The following is a 26484-nucleotide window of genomic DNA, read 5'->3' as shown; positions in this document are numbered from 1 at the left end:
GGGTATACACCAGTTGAAGGTGATTGACAGATAACTGCCAGGCATTGTTTGAAATTTAAACCAGGCAGCTTTACCCTAATTGGCCAAGGCAAATGAATTAGTGAACGGCTGTCACTTATTTTATTTCGCTGAAACAGGCACAAAGTGTGTTCATGTTTTATTTCTTTCTGCAAAGAATAAGGCATTGTGTATTAATATGTGTGGCTCCCAGTATATGCAAGTGCACCACATTGCAAGCCTGACTGACAATTTTTTAGATTTCTTACCAGTCAGAGAATTATTTAACAAATATTGTCCAATTGCAGAATCACATCTAATGTTGGACACTGTGTTTTGAGTTTTTAAGCACAAGCTTGTTGAACATGGTCAGTGCCTTCCCCATTGTGAACAATGACTGGAACATGCTGTTTGATACCATCTGCCAGTCTTTGTGACGTGTGGCCTACATACCTAGCATCACACTGACACTGAAATTTATACACCACATTACTTGTTTGACTGATAGGCAGAATGTATTTTTGGTTTGACTGCAGTATTCTGTTATTGTGAATGCCACTTAAGTTGTTACTGATTTGGAGTGTGAAACAGCTTGCTTTCACCTGTTGCTTAAATGTTTGGGATACCTTACCTTTCTAGTATTATCTGAGGGATACTGGGCACATTTCAGAGCCAGAGATAACAGCCTAACACCCAGCTAGATTTTGCATGATATACAGCATGAAATGACCTGACCAGGGTAGCCATTAACCTGCAGGTTGGGATTGATGCACCTATTTCAGCATCAAGCCTGCAAGGTGAGAAAATGGTTCAGGCCCCATTTAAAAGATTGCTAATAAGATCAGTCTTATTGCACGTGGAACTATAAGAATCCCAGCATGTATGGGATTCTTATAGTTGACCAGTGAACTTGACGAATGAAGGTGGGCTTCCGGAACACCATAGTAGAGAAACCTTGGTGGGTTTGTCAACTAGTACATCAGGGAAAGGGAGTTCATTTGACTGCACTTCCTTTCAAAGATGAATTTGAGCAAAGGGTGGAGCCCATTATTACATGTAAGGAAATTATTTATGCAGTTGTGATTGAAATATAATGAACGTATCATCCACATTAGGAAATAAGCATGAGGTAGGAGGTTAGGTGTTAGTCGATCATAGCTATGTTTCTTATGGAAGCAATAAAGACGCTTATGGGAGATGGACCTAGAGAGGATCTCATGGCAGCACCATATATATGGACACGTGGTGTTGTTAAAAAGGAACTCAACTGCTGAGTTCAGAAGTGCAATGAATATTGATTCACACAATGGTGACTGGTTTAGATCGTCATATAGAGTACTTATTTAGAGTTCACATTCAAAGTACTGTCCCATTTTAGAAAAAAAACTATAAAACTCACAAACCAACAACCTACCTGCTTATTTGAGCAGGTCCTCAGTTCTTGTGTCTTGCTGTCTTGTGCTCAATTTCTTGTTCAACTATTTGTCATGTAAAAGACAAGAATAGCACCTCTTGCCCCGCACATAACTCCCTCACTCATCAATTTCTCAAGTACTCTGACAAGCAGACCTTCATTTGATATTTAAAGCCTCTTGTTTTTGCACCAGTGAGAATTCCAAAGACCTGAGGCAGTCCTAGCTGTCCAGATACCTAATTCTAACTAACCACCCAATTGACTGCAGATGCCACATTAGCAGGCAACTTGTTTACCACTGTTTAGTGTTGTGAAAGAAGCTACAAACGAAGATTGAAGTTAAGTTGAATGCTAAACTACATTTTAGAAATAGATCAACCTTTAAAACATTCAGAATTCCCTCACTCACCGAATTCCTGAGTTCAGTTTACTATAGAAGTTGTACTCGGTTGAAGTGGCCTTTGTACAACTTACAATTTAGCAAAATTATACCTTCTAGGCTAAGTGCCAATTTTACTTTCCCTGCATTCTTCTGAAGTTTCCTGTGAGTTTGTCAGATCTTTGTAGGTACCTTGAGATGTTTGAAAATGTCTCTAACCTGCTGATTTGAGAGTGCTTTTCTCTTGATCTTTTGACTCTGAATCTTCAGGTTACAGAACAAGGATCGAAGACAAATCTGAGGGAATAACATTATTATTTTCATGAAAAATTGTATTATTAAAAATCTCATGTTATGTAGTGGTTTTCATAGCAGGTTGTTGTTCATACACAAGACCAGCATTCTGCCATTCTTCAAAAGAAGAATTTCCACTATCAGGAAAGCCACCATCAAACTTTCTGGATACATGGCCTCAGTAAATAATGTGTCTAATTTTATTATGGCCCCACTCCTGTAATGTTTATCCTTTGCTTTGGAAAACTGTTAGCTCCCTGGTTACCAAACTTTATCCAATGAATAATTTCAGGTAAAGGGACGAGGAATATTCAGATCTCCCTCTTTTCTGGGTGAATTGATCTCAAGTGAGTTAGTGATGGAGATGTGACAGTTAAACTCAACACTTCTAGATTAGGAAAGGGAAATTAATTAATGTTTCTACTCTTGATTGCAAATCAATTACCTCCTTAAAACTGTGCAAGTTTGAGCCACAGTTGAAGACAGATCATGTTTAGTTCTAACATCCCCTGCAGTTAATAGTCTGTTGATATTCACTGAGGCTGCTTAACTCCTGCAAAACTATATTGAACAAGGCGTCAAGGACTTCAGGAGAGTCTTCAGGGAGGGTTGATGAGAGAAGTGAATCAGAAATAACCATCACAGTGACAAGGTTGTTAATGTAATGGACGGGATTTTTCGACTGCACTCACCCCAAGGCCGGAACATCCCTCCCGAGGTCAATGGATGTTTGCGTAGTGTGCCCCTGCTCACTACGATTCCCAAGGCAGGCAGGATGGGAAAATTGTACCCCATGACTCAGTGCAAATATAAAACAGGTTCAATTTTCAAATTCTTACAATTAGAAGTGTTAAAAATCTCCAAATGTTGGGAAAGCACCAAAATGATCCTCTGGTTGTGAGCTATTGTTTATAGTTTATCTAGATGTCAATTATAGTTCATTTGGATCACTCATCTCTGATTCAGAAGCTTGTGAGTTCAAGCACTATTTCAATGGTCTAAGCATATAATCAAGCCTCCAAAGTTCGTGCAAAATTGAGAGAATGTTGCAATGTAACAGGTTCCATCTTTTAGATGAATGTAAACGTTGCACTGATCCCATCACACTATTTGAAGAAGAACCTGAGTTACTTCTGATGTCATGGCCAAAATTCATCCTTAACCGACATGGTCAAAAATAAGTTTATCAAATCATTTATCTCTGCTATTTGTAAGATCTTACTGTGTGCAGTTTGTTGACATACTCCTCTATGTTACAACACTGACTACCTTTCAAAAATACTTCACTGGCTGCCATGCTCTTTTAGAACATCCTAAGGATATGAAAGATTCTATACTAATGGAAGCTCTCTCTTTGGAAACTTACAAGAATTTGGCAAGAAGGCATGGTCTACATCATATTCCAAAGACATTTGTGTTCACTATGCAACAGTAACTAATCATTTACAAAAAGTGCCTTTCTTCAAGCTCTGCTCCACCCCCATCCTTCCTTTCTCTTTTAAAGTAACTGGTTGCAGATTTGAAAAGGATCATGATTTAGTGAATGGCAGAAAGGTACCAAATACCTTGCCATTAATTTTGCTGCTTTGTATTTTTGATTGTCCTTCATTTTCATTCTATGTTGTCAAAATATCTTTTGAGGCATTATCAGAAATCATCTCAATCTTGAAAGTATCATCATACGTGGGATAGAACGGGAATAATTTCAATGAAATACTCGACTAGTATTAACTTCATTAAGTCTTCACACCAAAGACTGCAGTGGTGATGGATGAAATACCATTGTGATATATTACAAGGCTGAAAAATTTCTGTTACAATCAATGGGATAGTCTCGTGTGTGTGCAAACATGCTCGTTGCATCATCTTTTCTTGCAAAATGCTTTGAAGTAATGGAATGGGTGGATGATGGTAATGCTGCTGATGTTGTCTATATGGACTTTCAAAAGTTGTTTAATGAAGGACCGCATGATAGATTTGTTAGCAAAATTAAAGCTCACGGAATTAAAAAAGCAGCAGCTGCATGCATACGAAAGTGGCAAAGGGACAAAAAGAAGAGAGTTATAGTGAATGGTTGTTTTATAGATGGGGGTAAAGTATGCATTGGTGTCTCTTCACAGTCATATGTTAGGACAGCTGTAATTTTTGATATATGAATGAACGATACTTGGGTATACAAGGCAAATTTCAAAGTTTACAGATGATGTGAAATTCAAAAATGTAATAAATAGTGCCAGGCTTTAAGAGGAAGCAGAGGGCCTGATGAAATTGGCATTAATGTATAGTGATTCATTTTGGTGGGAAGAATGAGGAGAGGCAATATAAACTAAAAGGTACAATTTTGAAGTGGATTCTGGGGCAGGGAGTTTGCTAGTTGTACCTCTGTAAATATTTGACGAAAGCCAGAGAAGGCTTTTTGAAAGACTACGAAGGATCCTTGACTTCATAAATAGACGTTTAAGTAATGTTTGACTATGGTTTCAATGGAAACCAAGATTGTTAGTCCGACGATCATAACTCTACTTTGATATACACCTGAGAGCTTTTTATAATAAGTTTTAATGCTTTGACTGATAACGGTCTTTATATTAAATGACACGCAAGTAACAAAACCAGGATCGCAGGTTCCAGCTACTTTGAAAGCTTGTTGGGGAAGCAGGTTCTATTCTAATAGTATATCACAATCTCGGCTCGGCTTACATAATGCATAGTTGCACATTTGCTAAGGTCACATTTTTCAATTTTTTTCCCGTCTTTGCCTCTTACAAGCTTCAGTTATGCATAGGCTGGTATGATCTAATTTTACAGCAGTATGTGGTGTCTTGGTATCTAATTTGTTATCAAAGTATGAGCAGTGGCAAGTGAATAATTGGACTGCTCTTTGGAGGAGTACACTGAGCCAAATGGCTTCCTACAATGCTGTATCATGCTATGATTGTATGATCTGCTCCCGTATTTAGAGGCCATTGGGACCTATTTCCATAGTTTTGTGATTCTGCCACACCAGTGACTTGGTTTTTCTGAACAATTTATTTTTTTCAAGAATTACAGGAGCCTTTGTAGTTGTGATTCTTTTATTTAAAAAAATCTTGTTTCCACATAATTGAGACATTTCTACAGATTGAGGCAGCTTCTCACATCACATTATTGGAAATGTCAGAAAATAATTTATAAATTTTGTAAAATCGACATTCTTTGATATAGTTTCCTGAGTGGTCTTGAATATAAAGCATTTTTTGAATCTGATTCACATGGAAGAGACAAAGCAGTTATGCAATGCTGAGAATAATTCTGCCTATTATGAAGGGCTGCCTATTATTTTTAATTGTTCTGTAATTTTTTTTAACCCTGCTGTAGTGTAAGTGTGGATGAAACCAGAATCAAGCTGTTTCCCTAACGGACCAGCAGATGGTGGTGTGAACACATGGCTTCAGGTTAAGGTCACAGTAACGGAGTGATGAAAATTGGATGGAATGACCCCATGAGTGGAAAGCATTACTATGATTGCACTCAGATGGGAGAGGAAAGCATTTGACCATAATTATTTTGAGCTAAGTTGCTAAAAGTTCACACCCAATTTGACGAGCAAACTATGGTTACTGTGCAGCCTATTTTGAACTTCTGAACAACGGGTGTTTGCATGATATTTAAGAAACTAATATGCAATATTTTCTCCTAATCAGGCTCAATTCTTACAGAATGGCAAAGAAAAAATAATTAGTTTGTTTCGTCCAAGGAATGAAGGTATTGCAAAAGAATGGGTCATTTTCAGTGTATATTAGTTCCATTGATTCTCCGGACAAAAGATACCATGAAGAGATCCAAGTACAGTGACAAGAAATTTTCTAATTGGAGCCAAGTTTATCGGCAAGGATAAGGATGATGGGAAAGCAGGACTTGGCACAGGACAGAATATGAGGGGGCTGAAGTTAAGAGGATGGAGGATGAAAACCTGAGCACTGAAATCATGGAGTATAGATAAGGGTGAAGATTTGAGCTGCAGATGGTCTGAGTTAATGTGAAGAGGTGGGAAATGTTTTGGAGATGCAGGTAAGCAATCTTTGTGATGAGGGAACAATGGGGCATCAGGAGCTCAGTTATATATTGATAAAAGATGCTGAGATTGCAAACAGTCCAATTCTGCCTAAAATGATGTCCAGGTAATGGGTGGAACCAATGGTAAGAGTGCAACGTTTGTGATGGAGGCCAAAGGCAATGGCTGATCCCTTACCAGATGTTGGACAAAGTCTGACAGCACTGTATATCACTGCGTATATATAGAAGCTGATTCTGTATTTGAAGGTGATGTTGCAAAGGGGAAGCCTGTAAAAAGTAGAGAAGCAAAGATTGTTCCTTTCTAGAATGTTGCGGTAACATTATTACGGGGTGAGGTTTGGGTGGGTTGATGGGCAGGGGAGGGGGGAATTGCTGGGACCAGCAAATATCAAATATCACTCTTGCGTCTTCCCAACCCAAATCGTCATAATTTACCACATAAATTGGTAAATGGTTACCATGTTCTCAGGACAGTGAATTCAATCTAAAACAAGTAGATTTGCAGGTTTCATGATACGCTGGTAGTAGTAAGACACAATTTACTGAAGGTACGATATAGCAAAAAAAATAGAATGAGGCCAAAAGGAATTTAAATTATTCTTCACAGAAATGGTCCTTACAAGTCGATTAATCCATAAGATTTTTGGGAGGAAATTTTTATAGACTTCTCAATGTAAGGTTGCACATGAGTAAAGGGATTCCTAATCCAACCTCCTAGTATTTACCCCAATCCAGTCCAAAATGTCATGTGGATTGAAGTGTCAATCAACTACGATCAAGAAACAATGGAACATGCTGTGCATGATGCATCTGATCACTTCCAAATCTTGCAAATGTATTAATACTTTGTCATGTATAAATTTATCACTGTGTCTTCACTAATTTGCGGATCTTACATCCTGGATTACTGGGCTCTGGTCTCCATTTTGACATTTTAGAGCTAGCTTTCATTTTAACTTCAGTTATTTCAGAATAAGGAAATTCTCCACATCTGATGCAGGGAAAAACAAAACTTATTTTATCCAAAAGTCCTGTGCATTAATTCAAAATCAGTCAAAAATGTCACTGATGGTCATAGCCTCCCTTCCAGTGCAGGGGTTGGTTACCTGTGTAGTATAATGGGAAATGGCACCACCAGCATGAACCAATGTTATCAAAGGAGAAGTGCAACGGCATAAAAGCAAAACAATTCAGTGTGCTTTTCTGAAGTTCACCCTTCTGCCAATTTGTAATCGTGAACACAATTTACTACCATGAATATTCCACTGAAGACAAGCACTATCTTTTAAACTTAATGCTACTATCAGTTTGGATAGGATTTTCCGGCCCTATCATGAGACCCCCTCCTGCGGGAAATTCGGTGGGACTGGGTTCTACTGGTGATGGGCAGAACTAGTCTACATACACCAAGACTCTACATAAGCTATTACTCTTTTTAGCCGCTGTTTTCAAAGAAAGTGAGGCACCTCAGATTGCAGACTATGCATAAGAACACAAGAAATAGGAGCAGGAGTAGGCCATCTAGCCCCTCAAGCCTGCCCCGCCATTCAATAAGATCATGGCTGATCTGAAGCGGCTCAGTTCCACTTTCCCGCTTTCTCCCCATAACCCTTAATCCCCTTGCCTACCAAAAACCTATCTACCCGCGTCTTAAATATATTTAGCGAGGTAGCCTCCACCACTTCAATGGGCAGAGAATTCCAGAGATTCACCACCCTTTGAGTGAAGAAGTTCCTCCTCAACTCTGTTCTAAACTGCCCCCCCATTATCTTGAGGCTGTGCCCTCTAGTCCTGCTGTCCTTTCTGAGCGGGAAGAACCTCTCCATCTCTACCCTATCCATCCCCTTCATCATCTCATACATCTCAATAAGATCCCCCCTCATCCTTCTAAACTCCAACAAGTACAAGCTATTCAGTACGAGTATTCAGTATTCAGTACGAGTATTCAGTCTCTCTTCATAGCTCAACCCCCTCAACTCCAGTATCAGCCTGGTGAACCTCCTCTGCACTCCAGGGGCATTGTGCATTTACTCATAGTGCATGGTGCTACACCAATGAATTTCTCCCCAGTATGCTTAGAATATGGCAAACATACCTGCCTACATGTGTCGCTTCAAGCTAATCTGTTGCAATTTTGAGAAATGGAATAATCTGCAAGTTTTATCTTTTTAGATTATATTAATGCAAGTTGAAACTTGAAAATAACTGATCTTGAAAAAACATGCATTACAATTCCAAATGCAGTTTGCACCATTATGAATGACTCAATTAAACTTCAAATTCATGCATCAGATTCCAAACTCGGCCCATAGGTTCACTGAATTCCCAGATCAATCTATCAAAATAGAGGCTTATAGTGTACAATGATCAACCAATTCCAAAATCTCATCTGCTGTGTCAGAATCTATGTTTATAGTTGATTGTGCAGGGAATCAGCAAACTCCTGCTCCTTCATAAGAGATTGGACAATACTGCCGAAGAGTCAACAAGCTCACACATAGCACTGTCTCTAGCTCCAAGCATAATCCCCACCCCCTGCTAAGTCTTAGATTGCATGAACACTGACAGCTAGCATCCGTATTACACCAAACCAGACTGTGATTCACCCTACAGCACCTTGCACACAAATGTGCACACAGGATAAAGTGAGGTCACTGCATCTGTGTAGTTTCCTGGGGCAGCACGTGTTGCTCTGAAATGATGCCAAAGCAACATTGTTTGCTAGCAACAGCAAGTCAAAAGGCTGCCTTTAATGCAATAGGTACTTTCCTAATGTGGAGCTGGGGAGCACTTGGTAAGGGGATTCTCAGAAGTGGTATTTAATACAAATGCACAAGTTCGCCAGTAGTGTTATGGAGCACTTGTCTGGTTTATATTCAAGTTTGAGAGGTGCATAGGGGCTTATCACTTTAACATATGTTCCCCATAGATAATCATCATTTTAACATCAACTGAAAATCTACATACCAGTATATGAGTCCTGAAAATTACACCTATTTGCCTAAATCTGTTATTGAGTTGCGGCTAACATTAAAATTATATATTGACTTGAAAATTCTGGCTGAGTTTCAGATTGGTGGAATAATTTTTGTTGTGACAATTCCACTGCTGCTGTTGCCCATAGTATGTACATTTGGAGCTCAGCCCCAGAACACTTAGTCATTCCTTTGAATGCTTCCACAGCCCTTAACAGAGTCTGCCATTTGATAGTTCTGAAGAAATTACTATCATGTGGATTATAAGCAAAAATATAGCTTCTCAAATTGCTGCACCCTGTCTTGAGTTGATCCCTAAACCTAACTATTTTGTTGCATTAACTCTGGGGTTCTCCAGGGCAGTGTAATTTCTCCCACATTTCTTGTTCACAGTTCCACTTGTATTTGAACTCTCTTCATTCTTTGCTTGTTGATTTCACTCTACATTAAATCATTTCCTACTGCACCTTATCCATTCTCTTGTGCCATACTGATAGAACTGCTACTCTTTAATGATCCCTTTCCCAGCTGAATATTGACATTTTTGGGGTTTCCAAATCTTCCAGGATGCAACCTGGAGGAGGAGATGGTAAGATAGATTTAATGCACAACCAACTTTCTCACTCAATGTTTCTGGTAAATTTTCTAGGGCACAGCCATTTAAATAATTTTAATAGGATTCAACAGCCATGGTGAGAGCAAGCTCTGGAAAAGAGGAGGTGGTGGTGGAGAGGAAAAACTATTGTAGGCCTTGGATGTATGCAGCAGTGGAGCTATCTACTGCAAGGTGGCTGAAAACGGTCTGATTTAAAAGAATACATTAAGTTTTGTTTTGTATACTTTTGGCATAGTTGTTGGCTTCTAGTTTGCGTGATCTATCTTCCCGACATAGACTATAGTCTTACTCTAGTACCTGTTTTAAACTCACTTACAGACATCTAATATGTAAGATAGGATGCAGAGTAGGTATGCTTCTCCTGAGTACAGAATGTTCCATACTCATGAGTTGATCTCACTGATGCATCATGGTTGATATCACTCAATGGCATAACTATTTTATTAACTCATTACATTACAAATTTCACTGTGACCAGCAGTTCAATTAATCTTCTTGCTAATGCATTGCTGGACACCAGCAGCAAGTTAGCATCATTCAAGTTCAGTGTTTCTCTGGCAGGAATGGCTTGCGATGCAAGGCCTGTTATTACTATCTCATCAGTACCATTTACTTTGAATTTGCCACAAATATTTGGGCTCCCAGGTTTCAGTGGATAATTGAGGCAAACCTGAAAGAATGGCTCCCTACCTGGTTTTCATCCACAATTCTCCCCGAATTTGTTTGTGAAATAGAGGAGATAGATCTTGCATTCTGTTTTCTCCCCTATTCCTGGAAATCTAACCAACAGCTACCACCTCAAACCCTTGGCTGCAGATTGAGTCCACCTCCCTCTGTCTACACCTCTGGAACCATTATTAAAAAATATACAGTTCTCCCACTTCTTCCCAACCCCAGCCCTTGTTTATTCTATCAACAGTTACTCCATAGTAACTTGTTAACTTATTCCCTATTGTATAATAAATCAGCATCATTGGAAATCATGTTGTTAGTGCTAGGGTATTGATTGATACACTGTTTGCTGTCTCAGATATCATCTTTTGGACTGAAATATTAATAGATTGTCTCCTGTCATTCACAGGATTTGTGTTGAAATATTTTAGTTTGTTATAAAGAGAAACCTTTGGCTCTTCTCTGATCTGAAATTAAATTCCTCCAGCTGCTTCATTTTGTAAAGCTGCCTTCATGAAACTTTGTTAAATATCAGTCTGTCTTTGCATCTCTCTCTTTGCCACTTGATCATCTTATGTCTTCATAAGTGGTCGTATTTCCTCTGATCCTGCCTCACATCTTGAAGGGAATTGCTTGATAGGGCGGACGCAACACGGTTTCATTAAAGGGAAGTCGTGTCTGACAAATTTACTGGAGTTCTATGAGGATGTGTCTAGGGCAGTGGATAGAGGAGAGCCGGTGGATGTGGTCTTTCTGGATTTTCAGAAGGCGTTTGACAAGGTACCTCACAAGAGGTTATTGCAGAAGGTCAGGGGACATGGAGTTGGGGGTAGGGTGTTAGCGTGGATAGAGGATTGGTTGTCAAATAGGAGGCAGAGAGTGTGGGTCAATGGGTGCTATTCGGATTGGCGGTTGGTGACTAGTGGGGTGCCCCAGGGGTTGGTGCTGGGGCCTCAGCTATTTACCATTTATATAGATGATCTGGAGGAGGGAATCGAGTGCAGGGTGTCGAAATTTGCTGATGACACCAAGATTGGGGGAAAGGCAAATTGTGCGGAGGGTGTGGAGAGTCTGCAGAAGGATCGAGATAGGCTGGGCGAATGGGCCAGGAAATGGCAAATGGAATTTAATGTTGGCAAGTGTGAGGTGGTCCACTTTGGTAGGAAGAATGGTAGGAAGGACTATTACTTACGTGGCGAAAAACTGCAGCAGGCGACAGTGCAGAGGGACCTCGGGGTCCTTGTGCATGAGTCGCAAAAACCCAGCTTGCAGGTGCAGCAGGTGGTCAGGAAGGCGAATGGGATGCTGGCCTTCATAGCGAGGGGGATTGAATATAAAAGTAGGGAGGTCTTGCTGCAGCTGTATCGGGCATTGGTGAGGCCGCAGCTGGAGTACTGTGTGCAGTTTTGGGCGCCGCACCTGCGCAAGGATATTTTGGCCCTGGAGGGAGTGCAGAGGAGGTTTACTAGGCTGATACCGGAGTTGAGGGGATTGAGCTATGAGGAGAGGCTGAATAAACTAGGCTTGTACTCGTTAGAGTTTAGAAGAATGAGGGGAGATCTCATTGAGACGTATAAGATGATGAATGGGATGGATAGGATAGAGGTGGAGAGACTCTTCCTGCTCAAAAAAGACAGTAGGACTAGGGGGCACAGCCTCAAGATAAAGGGGAGGCGGTTTAGAACGGAGTTGAGGAGGAACTTCTTCACTCAAAGGGTGGTGAATCTCTGGAATTCTCTGCCCGTTGAAGTGGTGGAGGCTGCCTCGCTAAATATTTTTAAGAAGCGGGTTGATGGGTTCTTGATAAGCGAGGGGATTAAGGGTTATGGGGAGAGGGCGGGAAAGTGGAACTGAGCCACAACAGATCAGCCATGATCTTATTGAATGGCGGGGCAGGCTCGAAGGGCTAGATGGCCTACTCCTGCTCCTATTTCTTATGTTCTTATGTTCTTATGTTTCCTCCAAGTTCCAAAGACACCATGCTGCATTTTGACTTTATTTAAATGACAATTCCTCACACAGCCTCTTGCACATATCCAGTCTCTCCAGTCGCATGTAGAGATGGTGAATTTTTCACCCCCTTCAGTCTTTGCCTATTCTTTGATCTTCATGCTTTTACAACTTAGTTTTGACATCACATAATCAATATTTCATGCTTGTCTTTATTCACCTATTGTGGCCTTTGGCGGTCACGGTTCATTAGATAAATGGTATATTAGATAAGGGATTTATTAGATAAATACAAATAATGATAAGAATATCAAAAAACAAGGTCATCCTCACCAAATTTATCACCCATCTTGAAGTACAAAACCATTCCAGAAACACTTGTTTGTCTGACATATGAATTTTTCTCTATCCTTATTGCTCATACACTGTTCACTTTTTTCTTCAAAATTGTTTGTTTTTAACTGCACCCTTCTTATACACCTTGTTTGAGGCTTCCCAATTTTATCGGGTGGTGAGGGCACACTTGTAAAACCTTGGTCACTTACTGTTGTACGTTGTTATGCTATTGATCACCAATCTATCATTTCAAGCAAGAACAAATTAATGTTTCTAAAATATTTCACACAACTTTGCAAATTAGTCCCCTTGAAATACATGTTCAACTCCCTTTTGAATATTCCTGTAGAATCTGCTTCCATGCATTACATTTTCTTCTGTAGGGAAAAAAAACTCCTAATTTCCCAGCTAGTTCTTTTGCCAATTATTTTAAATCTATGACCTTTAGCTGCTGACCCACATGCCAGAGGAAATTGTTTCCCCCATCGGAATGTTGAACAACTCAAATTGTCTCTGCTTATCCTCTCAGCAGGAAAGAGAACAGTGCCAGATTCTCCAATCTCTCCACGTGCCTGAGGTTCCCTCAACACTAGTGTCATCCTGCTAAACTTGGCTGTAACCTCACCAAGCCCTGGACATGCTTCCTAATGTGCCACCCAGAAATGTACACAGTACTCCAGCCAAGCACATATCAGTTATTTGCAAATGTTTAGAATGACCCAGTGCCCCTCTTTACAAAGCCATGTATCCAAATTATCAACTTGTCTGCCACATTCAAAGATTTGTGAACATGTATCTCGTGTGTCTCTGCTCATGAAATACCACCCCTTGCCCCCTCACCACTCCAAATAGCAGCAATTGTACTATATTCCCTCTCCACGTTAATAGAGTAGATTGCCTCCCACTATAGATGCTGAATAAAAACTTCTCCATTCTATTGAAAATGTGCACAGCACGTGCAATGACCATTTCAAAAATAAAGACAATTGCATAAAAAAGGCAACTGGTGCCAGTGCCTAAGGTGTCGACATGTTACAGGTTCCTCTGTTTTAAAATTCAAATGTTTGTATGCACTTTTTCTGTTAATGTTTTTACCAATACAAATTCCTTTATAAATTGTAAATGTTATGCCTGCAGATACGATAAGTATGGACATAATAAATTATCAGGGAAATTTCAGACAGAGGGCCAGGTTGCTGGTAGACTCAGGCGCTAATTGCAGAGGTTGTGCTGGGACCCCAACATCTCTGGTACAGTTTCAGATTTGCAAATGAGATGTGGGTGGAAGGGAGTGGGAAAGGTGCTAAAGCCAAATAAGTGCCTCATAAGCTCTTCGGGGAGCATGTCAAGTAGTCAACATGGAGCAGAATGAATTTTTTTTCTAGCAAGCCTGACCACTCTTGCACAAGTTATAGAGAATCTGGTGAAATGGTGCAGCAACAATAATCTCACCATGTTAACAAAATGAAGGAGATTGTCATCGACTTTAGGATGCGTAGAGGAGAACACACCCCTGTCTACATCAACAGGGATGAAATAGAAATGGTCAAGTGCTTCAAGTTTTTAGGTCTCCAGATCACTAACAACCTGTCCTGGTCCCCCCCATGCTGACACTATAATTAAGAAAACCCATCAACATCTCTGCTTTTTCGGAAGACTAAGGACATTTGGCATGGCAGCTACGACTTTTACAGATGCACCATAGAAAGCATTCTTTCCGGCTGCATCACAGCTTGGCATGGCTCCTGCTCTGCTCAAAACTGCAAGAAACTACGAAAGGTCATGAATGTAGCCCAATACATCACACAAATCAGCCTCCTGTCCATTGACTCGGTCTACACTTCCCACTGCCTCAGCAAAATGGTCAGCATAATTAAGGACTCCATGCACTCCAGACATTCTCACTTCCACCTTCTTCCGTTGAGAAAAAGATACAAAAGTCTGTACGTACCATCTGACTCAAGAACAGCTTCTTCCATGCTGCTGTCAGACTTTTGAATGGACCTACCTTGCAATCAGTGGATCTAGACCTTAGCAATGACTGTAACACTAATTCTGCACTCTCTCATTTCCTTCTCTATGATCAGTATGTTTTGTCTGTATAGCGTGCAAGAAACAATACTTTTCACTCTATGTTAATACATGTGACAATAACAAATTAAATCAAAGATATTGGTTTTTCTGTAAGACCCAAATAATTTTTTTATAGTAATGATCTTTTAAACAGATCTACTCTGACCTTGTTGTGCAAGGCTGTTGTCCAACCCTTTCCACTTCCTAGGAAGTGCTCACTCAAGTGAGAAAGGCTGTGTTGGCCTTTGCTGTAAGTGTCAGCAGGCAGTTTTTGCCTTCAGGAGGTACTTCACACCTGGACCATGAACTCACTTTCTGATTAATCAGGCCATTTATATTTCAAGATGGCTTTGTGATAGCGACACAACTCAGACATAGGGGATGGATCCAGAATTTATCCAGGTATCAAATTCCCAATCCTGCACTGAAATTCTGGCCCAAGTTGTATTATGTGAAAATGGGAGCTGAAATACATCTGTATGCCTTGATCCACTTAGTCTCCAGGCACAAGCAACTCCTTATCTGAAGACTGTACTTGATCTGAATTTTCCTGTGCAGTGCAACAGGAAATCATGTTGTATTGAAGTAAATAAAGTGTTACAGGCTCATTCTTTCCATTGAATTACTCGATGAAGCACTGGATAGTCTTGCACAGCTAAGATTGCAAACTAACTTTTGAAACAAAAAATGGAGTTGTCAAATGTCCTGAACTTTGTTAGGATTGAACTGCTGTAATTTGTGGCCTTAGGTCGAACATTTAAATCCAATTTACGCTGAAGCAAACCCATTCAAAGTTAATGGCAATGCTGCAAGTGTAGAGCCAAGGATGAGATTAGACATTTGACTGCATTGCATGATATTGCTTCAGTGTGAATCATTATTTCAATCTACTGCACCATAGTAATGAATTGCTCTTTAGTTTGTTGAGCTCCAGTAGCAGATTCTGCATATTAATCAATTCTGTTGATTATTGTAATGAACTGAACTTCAGCCCTGATACCTGGTAAGGTTGTACATGAAAATAGTCATTCATATTTAGAAATTGTATATGTTAGATATAATCAAATTACAAATGTGAAAGGGCTTTCCAAACTTTTCTTCGGGTTTAATTAAACTCGAACAAGCACCAGACTGTGGCGACTAGGGGAATTTCACAGTAACTTTATTGCAGTGTTAAAGTAAGCCTTACTTGTGACCAATAAATAAACTTACAATTTCTGTTGATAGAGAACCTTAAAAATGACATTAAGGTTTAGAATTATAAAATGATGCAGCATAGAAGGAAATAGTTCAATAACTTAAATTTGTATCCTCTGAATATTGACTTATCTGTCATTTGAGCCACTTTTACCCTACTTACTCTGTCAAACCCTTTCAAGGTTTTGAAGACCTGTTCAAATATGACCTTAACCTTTCCTGCTGTATTGGTGCCAAAATGACTAGGACCTCTGGCTGTTCACCACACCCCACCAACCACCTTCCCTGTTCAAAGTGACCTGCAACATTCAGTGACATCCTTGATCACAAAACTAGGGAGCCAGGATATCATTCTGGATTTACATCTGTGACCACAGAAATGGCTGACTGTTTTCCCAATTATAACAAATGCTATTGCAACTATATTCCCATTATTCCTGCTTCCTCACTGCACCTTCCACACTCACCCCAGGTATAGATGCATGACCCATTGTGCCTTGGAGTTCGCTCTGACACTTCTCTGAGCAACCATCACTCTCACCAGTATTTTTAACTGGACACTGGCTGGTGAATGAGATTTACTTAGTGAACACCTGCACGACCTGCCTATTCCTTCTCCACTGCTTGGTAGCCAACCAGTCATTTTATTAAGCTGTGAGGTGATCGCCTCTTGAAATATGCTTTGCACAAAGTTCTCAGCCTTATGGATGCACTAAAGTTTTGTCAGCTGCTGCGTAAGTGGCATAAATAAACAAGTGGCACTGTGGTTAGCACTGCTGCCATGCAGTGCAAGAGACTTGGTTTGATTCCTGGCTTTGGGTCATTGTCTGTGGAGTCTGCACATTATACACGTGTCTACATGGGTTTCCTCCGGGTGCTTTGTTTTCTTCTCATAGTCCAAAGGCATGCTGGTTTGGTACATTGGCCGTGCTAAATTCTCCCTTGGTGTATCTGAATAGGCAACGGAGTGTGGCGACTAGGTGATTTTCACCATAACTGCATTGCAGTATTAATGTAAGCCTACATGAGACACTAATAAATAAACTTGAAAACTAAGCTCTGAAACTAGGAGGTCAAGCTGCCCCAGCTGACAACACTTCTTGCAATTGTTCAGGACATTCTGACATTGTCACGTTCAGCTGAATGTGCACTCCATACACTGAGTTATCTTTCCATACTTTTATTTATTGGACTTCTATCTGACTTAACAGAAATAAAGTCAGGACTTAAATAAATGCAAATGCATCAGCTGCCGACCATTGACTGGTGAATAGATTAGAATGATTGGCCATGTATTGCCTTATCCAGTACCTGTTTGAAAAACATCGATTTGGCAAAGTCTGTTGTAAGAGCCCTAGGAATGAGTGTCAGTGAAGTAAAATGTGGCTATGATTTGGTTGCTTGCTAATTTCAAACTATCTTTTTTTTCCTCATTCTCATACCCTTTTACTCGTGATGGCAGCCATCTAGTTCCTTATCCAAGTGTCCACTGACGATATTTGAGTTGAAAGGCTGAAGAATGTAAATTTTAAATCACGTCCAAGCTGAACTAAATCTGCCGGTGGTCTGTGTGTGCAGTCATGACACTCAAACTAATTTTGAGGTCAGAGACTCATTTACTTGCTGCTGCTGAGCTGTGGGCACCAAGTGGGCATTCACTTCAGCTTACTGCTTCTGAGATGATTGAATATTGAAGGGGAGAAAGATTGGTGGATTGTGAGGAATGGGTAGACAGATAATCTCAAGTGGCCCTCAATGGAGCTCAGCAGGCCAGTAAATTTTGAGTGCCCAGAAGGGGAACTCCAGTTAGTCCTGTACATGCCAAAAAAAATGTAAGTTTCTTGGACTACTTTTTTTAGGAGGCCACAAGAGGACCAAGAAAGGACCAATCAGTGCCACTCAATAGCATTTATTCCTGAACATTTAAACCATTTGGCTATTTAAATAGCCTTTCTTGTTTTCAGATGGGCAGATTGTCTGCCTTCTTACAAGCCTGCTTGAGATGTACCTTGAGCTTCAGTGGGGCTGTTGACCTGCTCACTGGTTTTTATTGGCTGATAAGTCCCTCATATTGCCATCCCCTCTAATGCATACGCCACATCCCCCTCCCAAGTTACAATAGGCTAATCGACTGTGAATTATTATAAAACCATAATGCGATCATCAAATTCCGCCCAAGACCACTTCCTGGGAGCGGAGTTTTAGTTTTGCACTGAGGGAGTGAAATCAGTGAACGTTTCTTTTCCTGCCCTGTCAGATCTACATCTACAAATCAGGGGGTTAAGTCTGTATCTTTGTGGCCTGTGTGCCTTAGAGCCACATAGTGGAGTCCATTAGTAGTTCCATTGTCAGGGGACCCCTTGGAACCTAGCCCCAGTAATTGAATAGAATTGAGAAAACTCTCAATCTGTAACGCACCTTCTTGCATTTAAAGATTTGATTATGCTGTAAAACACTGCTGAAAATCTAAGATGGTGGCAATATGTTTGTCTGTAACCCTAGAGGGTTTTTGAATAAAGTAGATATTCTAATTTATTACTACATTTAAGGATGATTAAGTTCATAATTGGGCTTCACTGGGAATATTAAGGAATTTTCCTGAAGACCTTGATGGGTCACTGTCTTTTAAATGCAAGGCACATAATTCTATTTTTATATTTTATATTAAGTAGGTATTCATTTTCTTCCTTTAGCATTTTGTGGAATTGCTTGATAGAGCAGACGCAGCACGGTTTCGTTAAGGGGAAGTCGTGTCTGACAAATTTACTGGAGTTCTATGAGGATGTGTCTAGGGCGGTGGATAGAGGAGAGCCGGTGGATGTGGTCTTTCTTGATTTTCAGAAGGCGTTTGACAAGGTACCTCACAAGAGGTTATTGCAGAAGGTCAGGGGACATGGAGTTGGGGGTAGGGTGTTAGCGTGGATAGAGGATTGGTTGTCAAATAGGAGGCAGAGAGTGAGGGTCAATGGGTGCTATTCGGATTGGCGGCTGGTGACTAGTGGAGTGCCCCGGGGTCGGTGCTGGGGCCTCAGCTATTTACCATTTATATAGATGATCTGGAGGAGGGAACCGAGTGTATGGTGTTGAAATTTGCTGATGACACCAAGATTGGTGGAACGGCAAATTGCGCGGAGGGTGTGGAGAGTCTGCAGAAGGATCTAGATAGGCTGGGCGAATGGGCCAGGAACTGGCAAATGGAATTTAATGTTGGCAAGTGCGAGGTGGTCCACTTAGGTAGGAATAATGGTAGGAAGGATTATTACTTACGTGGCGAAAAACTGCAGCAGGCGACGGTGCAGAGGGACCTCGGGGTCCTTGTGCACGAGTCGCAAAAACCCAGCTTGCAGGTGCAGCAGGTGGTCAGGAAGGCGAATGGGATGCTGGCCTTCATAGCGAGGGGGATTGAATATAAGAGTAGGGAGGTCTTGCTGCGGCTATATAGGGCATTGGTGAGGCCGCAGCTGGAGTACTGTGTGCAGTTTTGGGCGCCGTACTTACGCAAGGATATCTTGGCCTTGGAGGGAGTGCAGAGGAGGTTTACTAGGCTGATGCCGGAGTTGAGGGGGTTGAGCTATGAGGAGAGGCTGAATAAACTAGGCTTGTACTCGTTAGAGTTTAGAAGAATGAGGGGAGATCTCATTGAGACATATAAGATGATGAATAGGATGGATAGGATAGAGATGGAGAGACTCTTCCAGCTCAGAAAGGACAGTAGGACGAGGGGACACAGCCTCAAGATAAAGGGGGGGCGGTTTAGAATGGAGTTGAGGAAGAACTTCTTCACTCAAAGGGTGGTGAATCTCTGGAATTCTCTGCCCGTTGAAGTGGTGGAGGCTGCCTCGCTAAATATTTTTAAGACGCGGGTTGATGGGTTTTTGATAAGAGAGGGGATTAAGGGTTATGGGGAGAGGGCGGGAATGTGGAACTGAGCCACGACAGATCAGCCATGATCTTATTGAATGGCGGGGCAGGCTCGAAGGGCTAGATGGCCTACTCCTGCTCCTATTTCTTATGTTCTTATGTTTAATGTGCAACAGTACATTGTTCATAGAATCTCTACAGTACAGGAGGAGGCCATTTTGCTCATCTTGCCTACACTGACAACAAATCCACCCAGGCCCTAACCTCGTAACCCCATGTATTTACCTCTGCTAATCCCTTGATACTTAGGGGCAATTTTAGAATGGCCAATCCACCTAACCTGTGCATCTTTGGAGCGTGGGAGGAAACTGGAACAGCTGGAAAAACCCACGCAGACATGGGAAGAACCTGCAAACTCCACACAGTCACCCAAAACCAGAATTGAACCTGGGTCCCTGGTGCTGAGCCAGCAGTGCTAACCATTGTGCCTCCATGCTGCTCATTAAGACTGCATAAACAATCTATGCATTGCAGTGGTTTGCTTTGAGGTCAGTTATTTCCTGAAATAATCACTTGAGTTTATTCAGGCTTGCATTTATTACAAGACATTGACAGATGAGCTTTTTTAAAAATGCAATAACTTTTCATATTTTTTTTGCAATGGCTGATCTATTATCAATAAAGTTTGTGTTCCAGAACCACATCTCCAGCTTTTAACATAATATTCTGTAACGTTTAGCCTCTGAATTTTTGGATCATCCTTCTGATTAAAAACATAGCGACAATTCCCTGCATGTTCTGCTTAAGATGCTGCTTGGATTTAGAGGGAAAGACATGGTGCTATCATGATACAAATGTCCCGTTGCCTGTGAGCACGATACAGATCTACCATATCAGAAGTCCCAGCTCAAGAGAATTGTTCTGCTGCCTTGCATGTTGAGCCCATCAGCAGGTGACACTGTTGTATCTGCACAGTTTGATGACCTTTTGTTGATTGAGATTTCAAATGTACAGTGTTACCACCACTTAAGACCTAGATCCCCATGTCACTTTGTAAGAGAAGTAGAAGGGTCACCATTCTCAGTCAAAACAATCACTGCAAAGTGGACAAATGGGGCAACTGCAAATGCTCAGATGTTGGAGAGGTGACTTGAAAGCAACTCTGCAAGTGCAAGTCATTCTGCACATGCAGCCAATGTATATTCACCTGTGTGACTTTGTTGTTCTGCCTTGGAAATCCATAAGCATTACTAAAAGCACATTGTGTCCAAATGTCACCCCGCCTATGAACATTGCATATTCAAAGCCATGGACTGCAGTTACAGTCAGTTTCATTCAACAAACCCTATCTTGAGTTTGTTGCCTCCGATGTCACTGATATTAGATTGCCTGACAGTAAGAACACAGTCAAAGACAATGAAAGTTAGAGACTTGTTTGGTTGAAACAAAGTCTTTTCCTTTTTCCATTAATTTCAAAAACTGCTATGATTGTTCATATTTATTACCAAAACAATGAGTCAGATATAAGAAATCATTAACAATTCCAGAAAATGAATACTTCAGTTTCAATTAAATAGAATGTAAGAGCCATTTCTATATTAAAAAAATGTTGGGATATGATAGGAGGTGAGAAACATATTTTAAGCTTTTTAATGCTCAGAGACTATCAGTGTTGATCATCTGGCCTGCAGATCTCAGCAAGGCAATGTTATATGCTGCAACTGATGCCTGGGTCTCAGGTTTCGGCTGGGAAAGTCTTGATTGCTGACCAATGGCATACGCAGCATCGATCTTGAATACAGTACCCTGTGGCCGAACATGCTGCTGAGAATTACTGTTGTGGCTTAATCAAGAATAATCACTAGTGTACAAAGAATGTCCGAGTACTCAGAAGTATACCCTGGGAAAGGGGGTGGGTGACGTCACTGACAAGAAGAGTGGTAGCTGGGGTGTGGGAGGGGGATGTTGATATTAAAAGAAATGTTATTTTCAAGAAAACAAGGCCTGAAATCCACTTTTGAGATTCACTGTTGGAGCCGGGCAACATGAGACTCATTCACAAAACAGCACAGAAATGGAATTACATTCATTTATTTGTTGTGAAAAGAAACATAATGAGCAGAATATTAAACTAATGATGCCCTTATTTTATGTATATTTTTAAATACCCCATTGGTTCAGGAATGCTTTTAGAAACATTTATTCTCAATTGTTTGTGTTGTGGGTGCAATTGTTATGTTGAACCCATGTCCATGTTACCACTTTAAACTTCAAAGGATTTGGCAGTTCAGCATGTGGCAAATTGTTTCTATGAGGTCTGTTTATAATAACAATCAGTGAAATATGAAATGTCAGCAGCCAGCTTTTTTTCGAAGAGCAGTGACAGAATTGGCTTTGCCTGAAGAAAGAAAATAATAACCATCGTGAAATTATGTACTATCTTCATTTGTATGCAAGCCTGATAGTTTGAAGTGTAGAGATATCTCACATTGCCCTAATTAGTCTCTGGAGGACGTGCATCTAGAATTGCCTTGTTCATTAGGCTGTCTACTTCCTGATGGGTTGATTGGTTGATTCTTGCTGTGCAACAGCGTGTATCTCCCTACATTAAGAGTGCAAGTCAACAAACCTTTTTTTAAAAAATACACAATTCTTTTTACAGACATCGCAACTGCACACCCAGACAAGAAGTCCATCATTATGTACGTCACGTCGCTCTTCCAGGTTCTGCCCCAGCAAGTAACCATTGAAGCCATCCAGGAGGTTGAAACCCTGCCACGACAGCCAAAGGTCACTCAGGAAGAACAAAGAGAGATGCTGGAAAAGCAGCATTTCTCCCAGCAGGTGATGATTTGAAAACTTGACCTAAAGTACCTGTTAAATATGCTTCAAGAGTAGTCATTCTTCTTACACTTAACCCTTTGAATGCCAAGAGTCTGGATGTTCTAAGTTGTCATGCGGTGTCCACAGTTTATCACTACTTTGATAATTTGAAACACTGAAATGTTGCATAGTCAAGGAAACAGGAGGAGATTTTGTTGCACTGTGGGTAGCATTCCTGCCTCTGAGCCTGAAGCTCTCCACTCCAGGACTTGATGGCCACATATGGTGCATTAATAATGTGATCAAATGAAATCTTTCAATAAACTTACGTCAGGTGGTAGGAGAGGGAGAGCCTCCTGAACAGTTTGTGGCACAGCTGCAGTGCAACAGCCTCTATGTTAAAAGAATCCACATGCAGGTTCTTACCACAGGATATCCTCCTCATTTCAAGGGACTGCCAGACAGAGAGAATCAAAGGGACATTTAAAGTATTTCCATATTCACAAATCTCTGATCTGCAGCAGAGTTTTTATTACCCCCTTAAAAGACGAATTGATTACTATTTTGTACACATGCTGGTGTTCTGATTTAATCTATGGAGATACTAAACAAGGGTTAGGTGCTTTTCCCACAGATGAGAATGAAATGAGGACAAATTGTTCTGGGCTGTTTGCATATGTTTCCTAATGGCTGCGAAGTGTTCTTAGCAGAGGCCAAGGAGAGGGTTGCATATCTGGCTCATGACTCATGTTTGGTATGTGCACCTATGATTAAAAAATACATTTAAATATCCATTAATACTTTCATGAAAGTTTCTACATACTCTAAACTTGTATTTTGTTGTCTGTGATATGCTTCAGTTTGTGTTCTGCTTTCCTGGTAGGCAGTGTGCAAATTTTGTTGTCATGGTAACCATTTAATTTATCAGAAATTGGTTGTGCAACTTTCATAAGGGGTCCTTACATTTCTTTTGAACAGGCAGATGAGATAGATTGCAATGCAACAACACACCCAAGAAAAGAAATGACAGTTGTAACAATACAGAAATGGGATTTGAATAGAAGTTTAAATCCTTGACTCTTCCAGAACTCATAAATTATCCTGTTCACAACATAACTAAGCATAGTTGACTATTATGATCACTTTTGAGTAACAGCCTAAAGGATGACAGCATGTGTGATACGGTAATGGTATTTTCATTCCAAAATAATGATTTTCTCCAAGAAATATTCAAATGAAATATGTTGTATTAGAACCATAAAACAAGTCAGTCAATATTCATAGTAGCTACTGCTGCAGTTTAGTTGAAATTTTGATTACATTGTCCATTTGGAAGCTGCTCTGTTTGTTTATATCTGACTGCAATAATATAAAATATTATAAGAAGGATAAAATAGTGAAATGTGTGGAAAGAATAAAGTAGAGTACATGTAATTGGGACCAACATTGAAACATGAGCTAATTAGATAAAGGATTAACAGAGCATTACTGAAAATTATCTGCCGTTAATATACACAAAGGGACAGAGGGGTATAAATTTGTCTTGAGCACAGTTTTTAAATACATCAACAGAAAATTTATCTTGGGCAATAATGAATTTTGTAGTTAAGCCAATTTTTTTTCCTTTGGAGTCAATGGAAAAGAAATCTGAGCAGAGTGCAAAATGAACCATTAATTCGCTGTCACCTATTCTGGACAACCAATAAGCCTCTGCCACCATTTTTTCAAACTCTACCTTTGTATGTCCATTCTGGGGCTGTTCCCTTGACGTTTAAGACCTCAGAATTTTGCTACCAAGACTGGCAACTCAAGTTGGGAAATTGGTGCCTTGAACAATCTCAGCCAGTGCTTCCCAAATCTTCCTCTTCTGGTACCCCATTCCAATACTTTTTGCCTGGTGCAACCCCATAATCAAAACTGGGGGACAAAGGAGAGTTTTGAGTGGGGTGGGTTTCAAACAGCAGGGATACAAACCATTATTAAAAAAAACTAAGGCACTTAACATTTTGTAGATACTGTTGGTATTAACGATAAGGCCTCAGAACTCATTCGATTTGGCCATGCCTACAGGCAAAAAGAAATGAATATTTCAAGAGGTCGAGAAACCAATAACAGGACTGTTAATACTGAGTCTCAGCTTGCAATTCCAATTGCACCTTCTCACATCTTACTTCCCCTTGTCTCGCAACACCTTTTGATATACCAGCCACAGATGCTTTAAGCATGTATCTCTGTCTTTCTACTTTTCCATCAATATAATCCTACTCTTGTTCAGTTCTTTTTTTCAGGTATCCAATAACTGCCACCTGGTCCAGCACTAGTATATTGTCAATTATGGACAAAGCTGGCACCTTTGCCTCAAAATTGCAGGCACAATGTAGCCATATTTTGCAGCCAGTTTTTTCATCCATAATTGGCTGAAGGATAACCGTTGACCTAACTCCTCTGATTTTCTTTGAAATGATGCCGAGGAACCTCTTTGCAATTTAACATCTCAGCCAGAATATGGCACTTGCAACAGGGCAGTATTCCCTCATTACTGCACTGAAATGTCAGATCCAATTGAGAGTTTGGATCTCTGGAGTGGGTCTGAGTGCTACCTCTGATGCCATTGTCTATCTTCTTCATCAGGGACGTTCTGCTAATGCAGCTGAATAAACTGAGATTGTAATTTATTTTAATCAGAAGTCCCAAATGTGATAAAGGTCAATTCAGAATACCATATTGTAGTGAATTCTTCTGTTGTCCAAGTTTTCAACACACAGCACGCTTCTTAAAGTAAGGTTTAATTGTTCAAGGTAACTTGTTCAATCATGGGAGATGCTCACTCAGTGGCTTCAGCAGCACTGATGGAAGGCTGCTTTGTTCACGTGCACTTCAGACATGGTCCTGGCAGATACATTTTCAACACTGTTGGCAATGGGACTTTCCTTTCATTAATGTTCAATATTCATCGAGTCTGGGGTAAGGGGTTGGGGGCAATGACGAAGGATTATTTTAAATTACTGATTGTTTCTGGATCCAGCACTTCATCCAAAGTCTGATCCCCTTAAATGACTTGATGTTGAATCAATTAAATTAATCAGTATAGCTGCAATGTGCATCTATAAAGCAGTCATTTTAGTGCATGTGCACAGAGTAGCACGTGGTTAAAATATGCTTTCCAAACGTGGTGAGCCATTTCACACCAATATCGCACGCTCCATTATCAGCATGAACAATCTTTTTGTCATTTATACTTGTTAAGTGGCTCATTAGCAACTTGAGATGTGTTCAAGGATCATTATTACAGGTGTAGTATGATTACCTTTTTCCCTTCCCGTGAACATGATCAGCAAGTGCACATTTCAAAATGACACATTCCTGTGATTTTGTAAGCATGCCAGAACTATTAATGAAGAAATGGGTATTTAAACTGCTATTTAACAAGAAAGTGTTATATTTCTGATAGCGAATTGAATAGTTCAAAATAAATCTTAGTTTGAGAATGGAACCCCAGTACGAATTGCACATGCACTGATGAAATTATGGTGTAATATTTTTGAATATACTAAAATAATTTATGGCACATTGACTAGTACAGTGACTCATAGAATTAACCCCACTCAATTTTTCCTTTGTCAAAGTAGCCAAGAGGGTAGCAGGTGGTGAGCTCCTTCATCTAGGCTTCTAATGCTGTTGCAATTCACTGCATGAGTCAGTAGAATGTGCTAGAAAATGGACGAGAGCTAATTCTTGACCAGCCTCCTGTGTTTCTATATAAATGTACCTGACCTCTGCTTGATGCTTCTGCTCCAAGTATGCTAAGCATTAAAAATTTAATGCTGGAAGCCTCATATAG

The 26484-nt window shown here is 40.4% G+C and overlaps 1 protein-coding gene across 9 annotated transcripts in view; it reads left to right on the top strand.

Moving 5' to 3' along the window:
* Positions 1–26484, top strand: part of dmd (dystrophin) — a 1714977-nt gene that overhangs the window by 592992 nt on the left and 1095501 nt on the right. For all 9 annotated transcript variants that reach the window (XM_080203928.1, XM_080203931.1, XM_080203930.1 and 6 more), the window contains exon 8: positions 22483–22664. In XM_080203928.1, coding sequence (XP_080060054.1) covers positions 22483–22664 — 182 coding nt within the window. The remainder of the gene's footprint in view (positions 1–22482; positions 22665–26484) is intronic.

This window comes from Carcharhinus amblyrhynchos, chromosome 15, assembly GCF_965287045.1.
Source record: "Carcharhinus amblyrhynchos chromosome 15, sCarAmb.v2.hapA, whole genome shotgun sequence".
Classification (NCBI taxonomy): domain Eukaryota; kingdom Metazoa; phylum Chordata; class Chondrichthyes; order Carcharhiniformes; family Carcharhinidae; genus Carcharhinus; species Carcharhinus amblyrhynchos.
This window is presented reverse-complemented; position numbering and strand designations above follow the sequence as displayed.